Source organism: Xiphias gladius, chromosome 13 (assembly GCF_016859285.1).
Source record: "Xiphias gladius isolate SHS-SW01 ecotype Sanya breed wild chromosome 13, ASM1685928v1, whole genome shotgun sequence".
Classification (NCBI taxonomy): Eukaryota; Metazoa; Chordata; class Actinopteri; order Istiophoriformes; family Xiphiidae; genus Xiphias; species Xiphias gladius.
The window spans coordinates 3,336,518-3,348,575 of NC_053412.1; the positions used below are offsets into that span (position 1 = coordinate 3,336,518).

At 41.1% G+C, this 12,058-nt stretch overlaps 1 protein-coding gene across 1 annotated transcript; it reads right to left on the reverse strand.

Moving 5' to 3' along the window:
• Positions 1 to 839: 839 nt before the first annotated feature.
• LOC120798288 (tubulin alpha-1C chain-like) lies at positions 840 to 8,836 on the reverse strand. Its single transcript, XM_040142481.1, has 4 exons — positions 8,726 to 8,836; positions 3,851 to 4,073; positions 2,554 to 2,702; positions 840 to 2,110 (listed from the first exon to the last, which is right to left on the reverse strand). The coding sequence occupies exons 1-4, from the start codon at positions 8,726 to 8,728 to the stop codon at positions 1,136 to 1,138; spliced, it is 1,350 nt and encodes a 449-aa protein (XP_039998415.1). The 5' UTR covers positions 8,729 to 8,836; the 3' UTR covers positions 840 to 1,135.
• Between the last annotated feature and the right edge of the window lie 3,222 nt (positions 8,837 to 12,058).

The following is a 12,058-nucleotide window of genomic DNA, read 5'->3' on the forward strand; positions in this document are numbered from 1 at the left end:
GGGAGAGAGGGACACAGATGAAGAGACGGGGGGGGGGGCAGAGGCAACATGCTGCCTGTGAGGACGACACAGCAGAGACATACAGCTGATAGGTTAGTTTGGTAGGCGTGCGGTGCACGTTGACGGTGAGAAGCCTGCCAATATGGGCGCCTCGTGAAAACTGCCTTTGTTTTGAGTTTGACTGATACCATCCAGTGGGCTGTGGATTATATTTGACTTCATTTTAAATCTTAATAAGAAATAAAAATACACACACAAAATGTCAGAGGACTCCAATGTCACACTCCCTTAGACATTTGACTGCTCTGGTTTAAACAATCTCAGGAAACACGGGTGTAATTCTGATCGTCGTGACGGTTCAGGTTCCTTTCAAAGTTACATCGCACTGCCACCCTGAGGTGGATGGGGTGTAGCTCATCCAAGTGTATGAATGGGGAGAGGGGAATCTGTGTAGGTCTTCAACTGGTACAGAGACAATCAGTTGACTTATTGACAAAATGTATCTTCACTCATTTTTATAAATCATTATTCAAGCTTCCAGCTTCTCATAATATGATAATTTGCTGCTTTTGTATTTTGTTTATAACTGTGATGTGCATTTTCACTGTTTTCTGAATAGACTAAATAATCGATTCACCGAGAAGAAAATCAACTGATTAATAGTTGCAGCTTTATTTCTACCTGTTTCCAAACAAATTTCCAAAAGCAAATGAATAGCTAATAACTCTACTTACTGATGAATTTATATTCATTTTGAAGTAGTGCATTTGTATATCAAAGACTTGAAGGAATAACACTGTCAGTACAGTTGTGACCAAGAAAGATTTGATCAAGAGAAGCAGGTGTAAACAGCTTTATTTAGAAAAGAAGGTAAAGATACATTCTCTCTCACCGGAGAGTCATTTTTCAATAAATCCGAACACCATGGGATTGAGCTTGGACAAGCTGCCGCTTGGCAGTAGCAGAAGCGCTTTTTAGTGGTCTACATACCAGTCGTTAATCTGCACATTAACACTTAGGCTGCCTCCGGAGGAGACTTAACTCGATGACTGCCGGACATTTAGAATAATTTCTTGAGGAGATCAAACCTGAGAGAGAGCTTTACCCTTTCTTAAATCCAGCCCTGTCCTTGTTTTTAATACTCTTCACCCTCTTCATCTTCTTCGAATGAGTCGATGCCGACCTCTTCGTAATCCTTCTCCAGGGCGGCCATGTCCTCTCTGGCCTCTGAGAACTCTCCCTCCTCCATACCCTCTCCGACGTACCAGTGGACGAAGGCCCTCTTGGCGTACATCAGGTCGAACTTGTGGTCCAGTCGAGCCCAGGCCTCGGCGATGGCGGTGGTGTTGCTCAGCATGCACACGGCCCTCTGCACCTTGGCCAGGTCTCCTCCGGGAACCACAGTGGGAGGCTGGTAGTTGATGCCCACCTTGAAGCCTGTGGGACACCAGTCCACAAACTGGATGCTGCGCTTGGTTTTGATGTTGCTGATCGCCACATTGACGTCTTTGGGCATAACGTCTCCACGGTACAGAAGGCAGCAGGCCATGTATTTTCCGTGACGGGGGTCGCATTTTACCATCTGATTGGCTGGCTCGAAGCAGGAGTTGGTGATTTCAGCTACAGTGAGCTGCTCATGGTAGGCCTTTTCAGCTGAGATAACTGGGGCATAGGTGGCCAGAGGGAAGTGGATACGAGGGTAGGGCACCAGGTTGGTCTGGAACTCTGTCAGGTCCACGTTCAAGGCGCCATCAAAGCGCAAGGAAGCAGTGATGGAGGAGACTATCTGGCTGATGAGGCGATTCAGGTTGGTGTAAGACGGACGCTCGATGTCCAAATTCCTGCGACAGATGTCGTAGATGGCCTCGTTGTCCACCATGAAGGCGCAGTCGGAGTGCTCCAGGGTGGTGTGGGTGGTCAGGATGGAGTTGTAGGGCTCCACCACGGCTGTGGACACCTGAGGAGCCGGGTAAATGGCAAACTCCAGCTTGGACTTCTTGCCAAAGTCTACTGAGAGGCGCTCCATCAGAAGAGAGGTGAAGCCTGAGCCGGTTCCTCCTCCGAAGGAGTGGAAGACCAGGAAGCCTTGGAGCCCTGTGCACTGGTCAGACTGAATGAGGAAGGAAGAATATACAAGAAAACTGTCATTTTTAAAACAGACTAAAGGACATACATCTGGCTCTCAGTTCTGATTAGTCATTTTGGTTAAGAACATCAAGAGTATCAAGAACTATGCAGAAACTGTGCTGCTTGTTGAAAGAATAGTATTTGCTTTAGTAATAAAAAAAAATTGACAAATTAAGATTCTTTAGAATTTTGTTCTCTTTTACTTGATATGGTCGTTTTCAGTCATCTCAGAAAAACAGCAAACAACCCTTCACTCTAAACCAACAGCTGAAGGGGTTTTCTCCACTTCAGACAGCATGATTAATCACATCTTCTGGATGTTGTGAAATGGCTCTAAAGCCTGCCCTCTCATCAATAATGACTTAAAGAAAAACATGTCTGAATTTTAGCCCCAGGCAGCCAAAGTCTTCCTGTAGCCCTTCTTACCAGTTTGCGGATCCGGTCGAGAACAGAGTCGATGTGCTCTTTTCCGACAGTGTAGTGGCCACGGGCGTAGTTGTTGGCGGCGTCCTCCTTCCCTGAGATCAGCTGCTCAGGGTGGAAAAGCTGGCGATATGTGCCTGTACGAACCTCATCTAAAAAAAGAAAGCAGAATTTTTTTAATATTCTTTTTTTGTGTGTGGAGTTTTTCTTCTCTGAATCGAGGGTCTAAGGATAGATACATGTACAGATTGTAAAGCCCTCTGAGAAAAATATAACTACATATGTATATGTATGTGTATATATATATACACACACACACACACACACACACACACACACACACACACACACACACACACACACACACACACACACATATATATATATATATATATATATATATATATATATATATATACATATATTAATTTATATACTAAAAAGTATATAGAATTAATTTTTTTTTCAACCCAGTTTAAATAGGAATGAATGTGATTTAGGAGTCAGATTATCACAAATGTTCGCTAACTGCTTGAGTATTTAACTGAGCAGGATGAACCAATAGACCTCAAGTGTAACTGATAACATTAACATTAGATGTGCCAGTGAGGCAAGCAAGCCACCACGCACAATGCCAATTCTGTCTTGCTCCTGTCTTTGATCATGAAGTACTTTGTAAATCCGATCTAGAAAGGTGCTATATAAATAAACTGTCTAACTTTACTTTACCGTGGCCATGGCACTGGAATATATCAGTGGTATGCAGTCATTGTTTATGTTATTAGTTACATTTTTGTCTATGCTCAAGCAGTTTTTGTCAGACTTTAAAAATTTATAGTGAAGACTGAGCTTTTGAAATCTGCCTCTTTAAAGCAGCCGAACAACCTGATTGGTTGCTTTAAACTGAAGTGGGCGGAGCCACAGTAAAAGTTAGCTGGCTTGCAAACTTGCATTGCTTGAAATGAACTTTGGTCAAAATATAAATTCATATAAACAGCAATGCTTCAATTCAAAATTGATTTGCTGTTACAACTTCCATTTTCTTGGAACTGCTGGTTCATATAGGTAATGATCTGCTAAATTAATCTTTATAGCTTTATAGACTTTGTTGCTTCCTTCTCTCTACCCCTTTGAACATTTGTTTTTCCTTAAGTCTAGTTACTTTGTCAGGAAAGCTGTTTCTGCCTACTGGTGTTAAAGTCTTCCTCAAAATGTTTCAATGTGTAAAACAACAGCTCCAATCACTCCTTTAGGTTTCTACACTAAAAAATAGGATTCTGTTTCTGTTTTTCCTCCTCACCAATGACAGTGGGCTCCAGGTCGACAAAGATGGCTCTGGGGACGTACTTCCCCGTGCCGGTCTCGCTGAAGAAGGTGGTGAAGGAGTCGTCGTAGCCTCCAGTGGGCTTGTCGGTGGGCATGTGGCCGTCCGGCCTGATGCCGTGCTCCAGGCAGTACAGCTCCCAGCAGGTGTTGCCCATCTGGACACCGGCCTGGCCCACATGGATAGAGATACACTCGCGCTGTGGAAGGAAAAATGAAAAAGTTTTCGATTTTTAATCTTTATAATTTAACCTTTCTCAACTAAAGCCAATATGATCCATGGATATTTAATGTCTGACTGCAGATTATGATCAATTTCCACCATATTTTTCCCATTTGCAGGCTTTGGATGTCAAAATTATCACTGAATTCATCATGCAAATCAAAACACCACAGCATTTCAGGACATAAATAGGTCATGCCATTTTGCTGTCTAGCTTTATGCCAACATATGTGCTTTTAAACCTGTCTGGACCTGCTGAAAATGACAAATGAGCAACTGAAACTGAGTGGAGTCACCATGTTAAGATGGTTTTCTAAACCACTTATGTACTTTCTCATCATTTGCACCACAACCTTTTTTCAGTACTTCTTCTGCAAACTTTGCTGAAAGCTGTTAAATGTTCAAACATCCGTGCAAGTGGGATATGACACATCAAATTAGCAGTCACCGATCTAAGCAAGCAAGCAGTGGTGATTAACACAGTCTTCTAAGAGTGTCTGTAGGGGCTAAAGTGCTCCCACACCCTGCTGAAGTATTTGTAGTTCCTTGTATATTATGTGGGTGGTGGAGGGGGGTAAAAGGGGATGCAGTATGCATGCTGTGGACTGAAACAAGTTTGGTCTCTTTACTTGGAAGGACAATTTGTCCTGAGGGAGTTTAGGATGCAATGTTTTCTGTCCTGTTTGGATAACTGGCCTTTTAAAAGAAGATAAAGGTGATAGAAATGCAAATGATTGAGACAGAGAGTACAGGGATTGAGTAGGAGGATGAAATCAGCATCATTCATGCATGATTAACTTGCACGAATCATATTCATTTCTGCTGATCTATAACTGTTTTGTCCCAGCACTGTGTCTTAGCATTACTGCTGCAGTTAGTCCATCAATAAAAGGCCAGCTGTCACCGGTAATACGAGAACACAACCAGGTCAAGTACTGCTTTCAAAATACCATTGAACCCATTTTAATGACACTCTTCATATGTGCCAAGACAAGCGTTTAGTTAAAACCAAACCTTGTTATACTTACATATAATAACTAATTTCATGCTTAAGAGGTAACTTAGAGGGAAAAGAGACTGCTATCTGTAACTGACCACGACCTCTGACCTCATTTTTAGAGGGAACGTGTGAGCCAGTGAAATATTTGTCTTGTTGTGAAATTCCTGAGATGCAGCCGAGTCTAAAAACATCTTGACAGGCCAGCTCGTTGTGTTTTTCCAGTGTCTTCAGCAACACAAACAAACGGACTCCGACAATGCAGAGCAGAACAAGTCCCTTAAAACGGAGTCTGATATTCACTCAGGAAGTATGTTTTACTTTTGACAAAATGGAATGGCTTCACTGTACAGAGTTTTTTCAGGGATTGCAAGAGACATACTATGATGTTGATACAGTTGAGGGACCTGTTTTATTTCAAGATATCCACATTCCATAGGACTGCTTTTGTAGAATGATGTATAAAAAAATTTGAACCCCATAGGCTAAACCCCTGACTCCTCGAAAGGGGTACGCCTGCAGTAGCCAGGGGCTCAGTGGAAAACATGTAGAGTAGCTCAACTAATTTGAAAAAAAGAGTAAATTTCGTTTTGGTTAATAACTATTCAATGTTCGTGAAAACTAGTTAACAAGCAAGCAGAAAGGTCTATACAGTTAGCTAAAAGTAATGTATAAATGGCTGAAATATAGATAGCTTAAAGTAATGCATAAACGATGGAAAGACTTTGCTGAGTAAGGATAAATGGATGAAATAACATTAGTTAGCTAAAAATAGTATATAAATATTTGGAATAGATAATGGATAAACAGTTAAAATAGAAAGGTTAGCTAAAAGTAATGGATGAATAGTGGAACAGCTATATGTAACAGTTGAACAGTTGAAATTGTTAGCTAAAAGTAATGGATAAATGATTATAATAGTTAGCTAAAAGTACTGAGTAAACAGCTGAAGTATAAGTGATGGAAAAACTGTGGAAATAGTTAGCTAAAAGATAAATGTTGTGAATAACCATTGAAATAGTCAGCTAAAAGCTAAATGTAAAGGATAATTGTTGAAATAGTCAGCTAAAAGCTAAACGTACTGAATCACGGTTGAAATAGTCAGCTAAAAGCTAAACGTACTGAATCATGGTTGAAATAGTTAGCTAAAAGCTAAATGTGAAGGATAATAGTTGAAATAGTTAGCTAAAAGCTAAACGTACTGAATCACGCCTGAAATAGTTAGCAAAAAGCTAAATGTAAAGGATAATAGTTGAAATAGTTAGCTAAAAGCTAAATGTACTGAATCACGCCTGAAATAGTTAGCTAAACGCTAAATGTCAAGGATAATGGTTGAAATAGTCAGCTAAAAGCCAAACGTACTGAATCACGGTTGAAATACTTAGCTAAAAGCTAAATGTCAAGGATAATGGTTGAAGTTGTTAGCTAAAAGCTAAATGTCAAGGATAATGGTTGAAATAGTCAGCTAAAACCTAAATGTCAAGGATAATGGTTGAAATAGACAGCTAAAAGCTAAACGTACTGAATCACGGTTGAAATAGTTAGCTTAAAAAATGCTAAATGTCAAAGATAATGGTTGAAATAGTTAGCTAAAAGCTAAATGTACTGAATCACGGCAGAAATAGTTAGCTTAAAGCTAAATGTCAAGGATAATGTTTGAAATAGTTAGCTAAAAGCTAAATGTCAAGGATAATGGTTGAAATAGTTAGCAAAAAAGAAATGAATAAATGGTTGTAACGTCCATCTTCTGCCACTCCAAGTGGTAGGAGAACACACAACCAAATGCACTTTAGCAATGACAGTTCAATTGTATAAACGGATACTAACCACCAGAAAGTACAACTTAAAGACTCAACAGTGAATAAATCTTTTTTTCAAAATGGCTTTGGGCTTGTTTTGAATTTTGATCCCCTGTTTTCCCTGCCCCCCCCCCCCAAAAAAAGCCAGTTTTAAAGACAGAGGAGGGGTCAAGGTGACATGGGAGTTGCCAAGTATGGCGATGGCAGCCAGCTCAGCAGACAGCTATTTTCAGTGAGGCTTCGATCACACCACCCACACAGAAGTACACACCCCAGCAGCTCTAACCCACTAACCTGTCTGGACTCCCAGAGTGCAGCTCATATCATGGACATAATATGCCCAAGCTGCAGAGTGCTGCTGAGGTAACAGTATCTGACCAGCTTTCCTGAACATTTACGATCTCTCTGCAAAATGCAACATGCAACTGCAAAATATAGAAAATAGTACACAATATGGCCACACTAATATGAAGCTCTTATTCAGCATGAGCTTTCAGTTTTGTTGCCGTTTTTGTGAGTCATATAGTTTCGACAAGTGCTGACTGGATATGAAGAAAGTGGGAGTGGTGGCATGTTTGCTTCCTGAAGTTGCAACACGCCGCCTTGGTTCACGTTTACAAGACGAATAGCCTGTGAAATTTACACTTCCAGGCGACGTGTGGATCATTATCTGCTTCCTGTATCTTGTCCTGACTGAAAGTACGTCATGTTTGACGTCAGGATCCCAACATGGGAGGGCAAACACAGAGGAGCATTGTACTGAAAAAGAAAAAGCGGGTTTGAGTCGGAAAAATTATTTGGAATTTCAAGGCTTCCTGAATGCCACAGGGGAACCCCGTCGCATATACCCCAGCCACTCCTCTGCTTTTGTTGTGTCCCAGATGGCCCGGCAGGAAGAGTCACCAGATCTAAACCATTTGGGGGCCAGACTTCTCTTGCAGTTAACCGTTTATCGTCACTTCCCTTTTTTTTCCCTCTGCTTTCCAAATGACCCGCAAACATTACAACAGACTCACTGTTTGCACCCGTGTTACGAAGGGAACAAAGTCAAAAGGGAAAACGGCTTCCTGAGCTCACGCTGAAGAACCGACTTAACTCTTTAGCTCCTGTGAGCTTGTAAAAATGTTGATCCAAGGTTTCAGGGATTTATGTCATGTGCCTCACCTCGTGCTCAGCAACAGAAACATGTGCGTTAGCTGCATATTGTTCTGACGTTATTCTGTATTCGAAGGGTGTATTTCTTTAAAGTTAATGTACTCAAATGGCAGCGGCTTTAGGCCCGCCGGAATGCAGCGGCTTATCAGCACGCTGCTGGAACGTCAGGAATAGAAATGTGAAAATGTGTGGCTGCTGGAAGCCACATCAGCATTCCCCAACCAGCCGGGCAAACAAGCACGCCCTCCTGACACACAGTCCTCCAGTCCCCATATGGAAACAGTTAACCTTTACTGGAGCCGAAGCCAGATGCCTGGCAGCATATTTCCACCGACCGACTTCATGCTTTTTCAATATTTTAAACATATAAAGGCCTTTTCCGGGGCCGTGTCTTATGGTGCTGTGGCAGCGCCAAAGTGGCTTTTTTCAGAAGCGGCCTGGGGCTCCACGAAAGCAGGAACCACAGACAAAAGCTCAGGTTTGTAACAACATTTCTGGGAAGACCGTGTGAAGATACAAGAGGAAAAACGATGATCATTAAAAGAGTATTAAAATGTGTTTTCCCGGACACATGTCAGATATGACTCATCATTTTCACCGGAAGCACAGATGACGTTGCAAATTTGGCTTTTTAGACTGAATTGCTAGTAGTGATAGTAATAATGACTTAATGCTCACCATTCTGCTGTTTGGATTGTCCTTTTTGGAGATAGAAGCTGAAAGCCGTAGGTTCTCACAGTGCACCTATAATGAGATCTCTGTGAGTGAAGTCCCATCAGTGTTTGAGTCACACACTTTTATAGCAACTAAAAGGGGGAGGAGAAGAGGTGGAGCCATTAACAGCTGCAACTTTGTTCTTTTCAAATCCTTTTTCTTTTTTTCTTTTTTTTTTATTGAGAGTGAAAGAAGACTTCCTGTTGCGCCTTTTCAGAATAAGAGGAACACTCCGATAAGGTCACCACTGCGTAACAGTTCAGTTCCGGTGGTGGAAAGTAACAAAGCACATTTACTAAAGTACCGTACAGGCATTTCGCTTCTATTCAACTGTACTCCACTGCTTTCATCCGACGGCTGGAGGTACTGGTTAATTTTTCAATTTGAGATTTCAGAAGCAAAACGATGATCGCGTAATAAAATATGATGCATTGCTACAGATTAAACTGCCCAACAGGATATGAAGCAGCTCAAATGGGCTCCACCTCAAAGAGGCGCCACAATAAAAAGCTTTTACTTTCGATATTTTATGACTTAAAGTATCAAAAATAAAAGCACACAGTAGTAAGGGATTGACAACAATGTTGACTTTAACATTGTTGCCAATACTTTGGTGCTTTTACTTTAGTAAAATTGTCTCACTTGTTATTATTATTTTTATTATTATTATTCAGGCTACAGAGTCAACGGCCAGGCCCAGACCTCACCACAAGGGCTATTGAGTAGCTGTTCTGGAACTTTCAGTCATATCACGTCATCTTCCTCAACACATCGATCTCGGAAATACCATATGAGAAAAGAAATTTAACCACAAGGTTCGTTTAGCGGCCGGTGCGTCGAACATATCGCATTGGTTTTTCAACAGACGAAGGCTTATAAAACGGACAAAATGGCTACACGTGTCCTCCATGACTACATCAAGCTGATGTCAATAGGAGTGGCCGATAAAAGCAAGTGCACACTAATGTTTTCTTCGTGGCGTTGGATATTTTTAACCACTGCAGTTAACCATTGTGTGTTTCCATTGTGTGTTTCCATTGTGTGTTTTCAACCATTGTTGTTGTTTCAACAACATAACTTTTTTTTCTGTTTCTATCCGTGCGACTCGATTATTTAATATGAAACCTTTTCAGTCATTACAGCAGTGATCCTTTGGTTGCAGATCCCCTGAAATGGTAGTGTAGGTTACAGCCACAAGATGGCGCCCTCATTACTTTGATTTTTTGTCTCCAGTGTTGAACCTCCACTTTTCCTACTGCTCACGGTGTTCACTATATTGAACACGCGATAGGCTCCATCCTTCTTAGGGTTGGCTCCTGTCTAGGCTGAGCGGTGGGCAACCCAGGCCCCCAGGGGCCCCTGGGTTCACTGTTAGTTGTCTGCAGGTTGCATGTTTCATCGGGGAATTTGCACCGCTAAAGTACAAATATTACCTGAGTTATAATGACCATATCTTGTGGGCCTTCATATCTTGTCACAGTCTAGTATAAGACCTTGTGCCTATATTGTGCCCACATGATCATTGGTGTCGCTCTTCAACCAAGTTCTTCATCAAAACAGCTCTAATTGATCATTTGATGGCAGTATCTTTCTCTACCGGTGTTTTGTCTTAAAGGAGCAGGCCAGTATTTTTTTTTTCCCGAATCATGGATGTGTCGTTACAATATGAACCACGAATGACACCGATACGATAACTATTGATCTGATTGACGGGGTTTCTGACTATGTATCACTGTATTATGGTATTAGGTTTACAATTACAGTTACGTTTTCCTATTTTAATGAGACAGGGTCTCGTACAAGGTGTTTTTTCCCCTAATTTAACCAGCTGCTATCACGGTTTGTACCTTGATTTTGTTCACACTGGAAGTGAAGAACCTCAGGGTAGAAGTGTTCGACCTACAACCAACTTGTATTTGAATCTTTATTGTACCAATAGATGTGAACTTATAAAGGGATAAGTTGCATGCAGCATGTAAGTCATCATTACAGAAAAGTTATTGTGTTTTTGTTTCTTCCCTCAGATTCGGTTTTCCAAGTGTTTTCCATTTATCGTCCACTCTTGCCACACTGTTTGTGAACTTCACCTGTCCATCACTCTTTAGGGGAATGCAGAGCTGATCCAGGGGACGTCAGATGCCTCAGCTCATCGCGCCAGGCCTTCAGCTCCGAATGTAAACGCCCTCATAATCCTCAAACAAACCCCTTAGTCCACGGGAACCTATAGCTTCATCCCCTGAACCACTCATTCCTCTTCAAACACTCGCCTAAGCATCGGGTTTTTTTTTGGAAAGGGGGATTTAGTTTGCGATAGACGGATAATGGAGATCTTTTTCAAGTGTTATGTTTTTTTCCTCCTCCCCCTCGGAGGTCCACAGAATACTTTTCTTTTACACCTTCCTCAGTGGTGAGACTGTAAACTATTTCTTTCCCTCGCTTCTCCAGAACGTTTTTACAGCTTTTATTTGCCCTATTCTTGTTTGCGGTGCCCTGCGGTAGAATGTAATAAGAACAACTTGTGCTGCAAAAAACACAGCTCCATCTTAAATCATTCTGTCAAAGTAAAGTCACTTCATTTGTAAGACCGAGCAACGCAAACACAAAGCACAAACTGGGACTTACACATAGTTATGGAGATCTAAATCCAAAAAGAATAAAAATGGCCTTTGAGAGACGACGTGAAGGTTTCGTTGGGTGGCACTCCCTTTCCTTGATCCCTAGAACAGCTCAGAGTCCAGGAGAGTTAATTTTTCTTTTTTTTTTTAAAACTTATTGAACATTAAAACCATAACTGCCATAAAGCAAATGCAAAAAACTGCCACTGCAATCACAACTGCCTCGGGCGAATTAATTTTGCACAAGTAAAATAATTTTAAAGGTTTTGTTGATAGCTTTTTCTACATTGATGTAAATCTACTCAAATTAAAGCTGAGACTTGGCATTTTAATGTAGCATCCAATTTTTTAATTTCAAAGTGAATGCGCTGAAACTCAGAATCCGAAGAACAGAAATATGTGAAAGACCAAAAACTTCCAGTCTGGACTGTATAAAGAGTACACTCTTACAGGGATAAACCATGATACAGTTATAAAAACGTTTTTTTCCCCCCTGCTTTTCCTTTCTCATAAACAGTTATTCACTATTTCTTATCTTTATCCTCTGGAAGTTGTAGATTCAACCCCATATGTCCAATTGTAGGTTGCAAAACTGGTTAAAAGAAAAAAAACATATAGAACTTTATTCCACTGTCGTAGACAACTTAACTGTGCCTGCAAATATAAATGGAAATGGGAATGC

What these genes read in the sequence shown, in the direction of transcription:
- LOC120798288 (XM_040142481.1), bottom strand. An exon ending in CCTGGAGCCCACTGTCATTG is followed by an intron (nt 2,703 to 3,850) that starts GTGAGGAGGAAA and finishes TTCTTTTTTTAG; the next exon opens with ATGAGGTTCGTACAGGCACA. An exon ending in TCGACCGGATCCGCAAACTG is followed by an intron (nt 2,111 to 2,553) that starts GTAAGAAGGGCT and finishes TTCCTCATTCAG; the next exon opens with TCTGACCAGTGCACAGGGCT.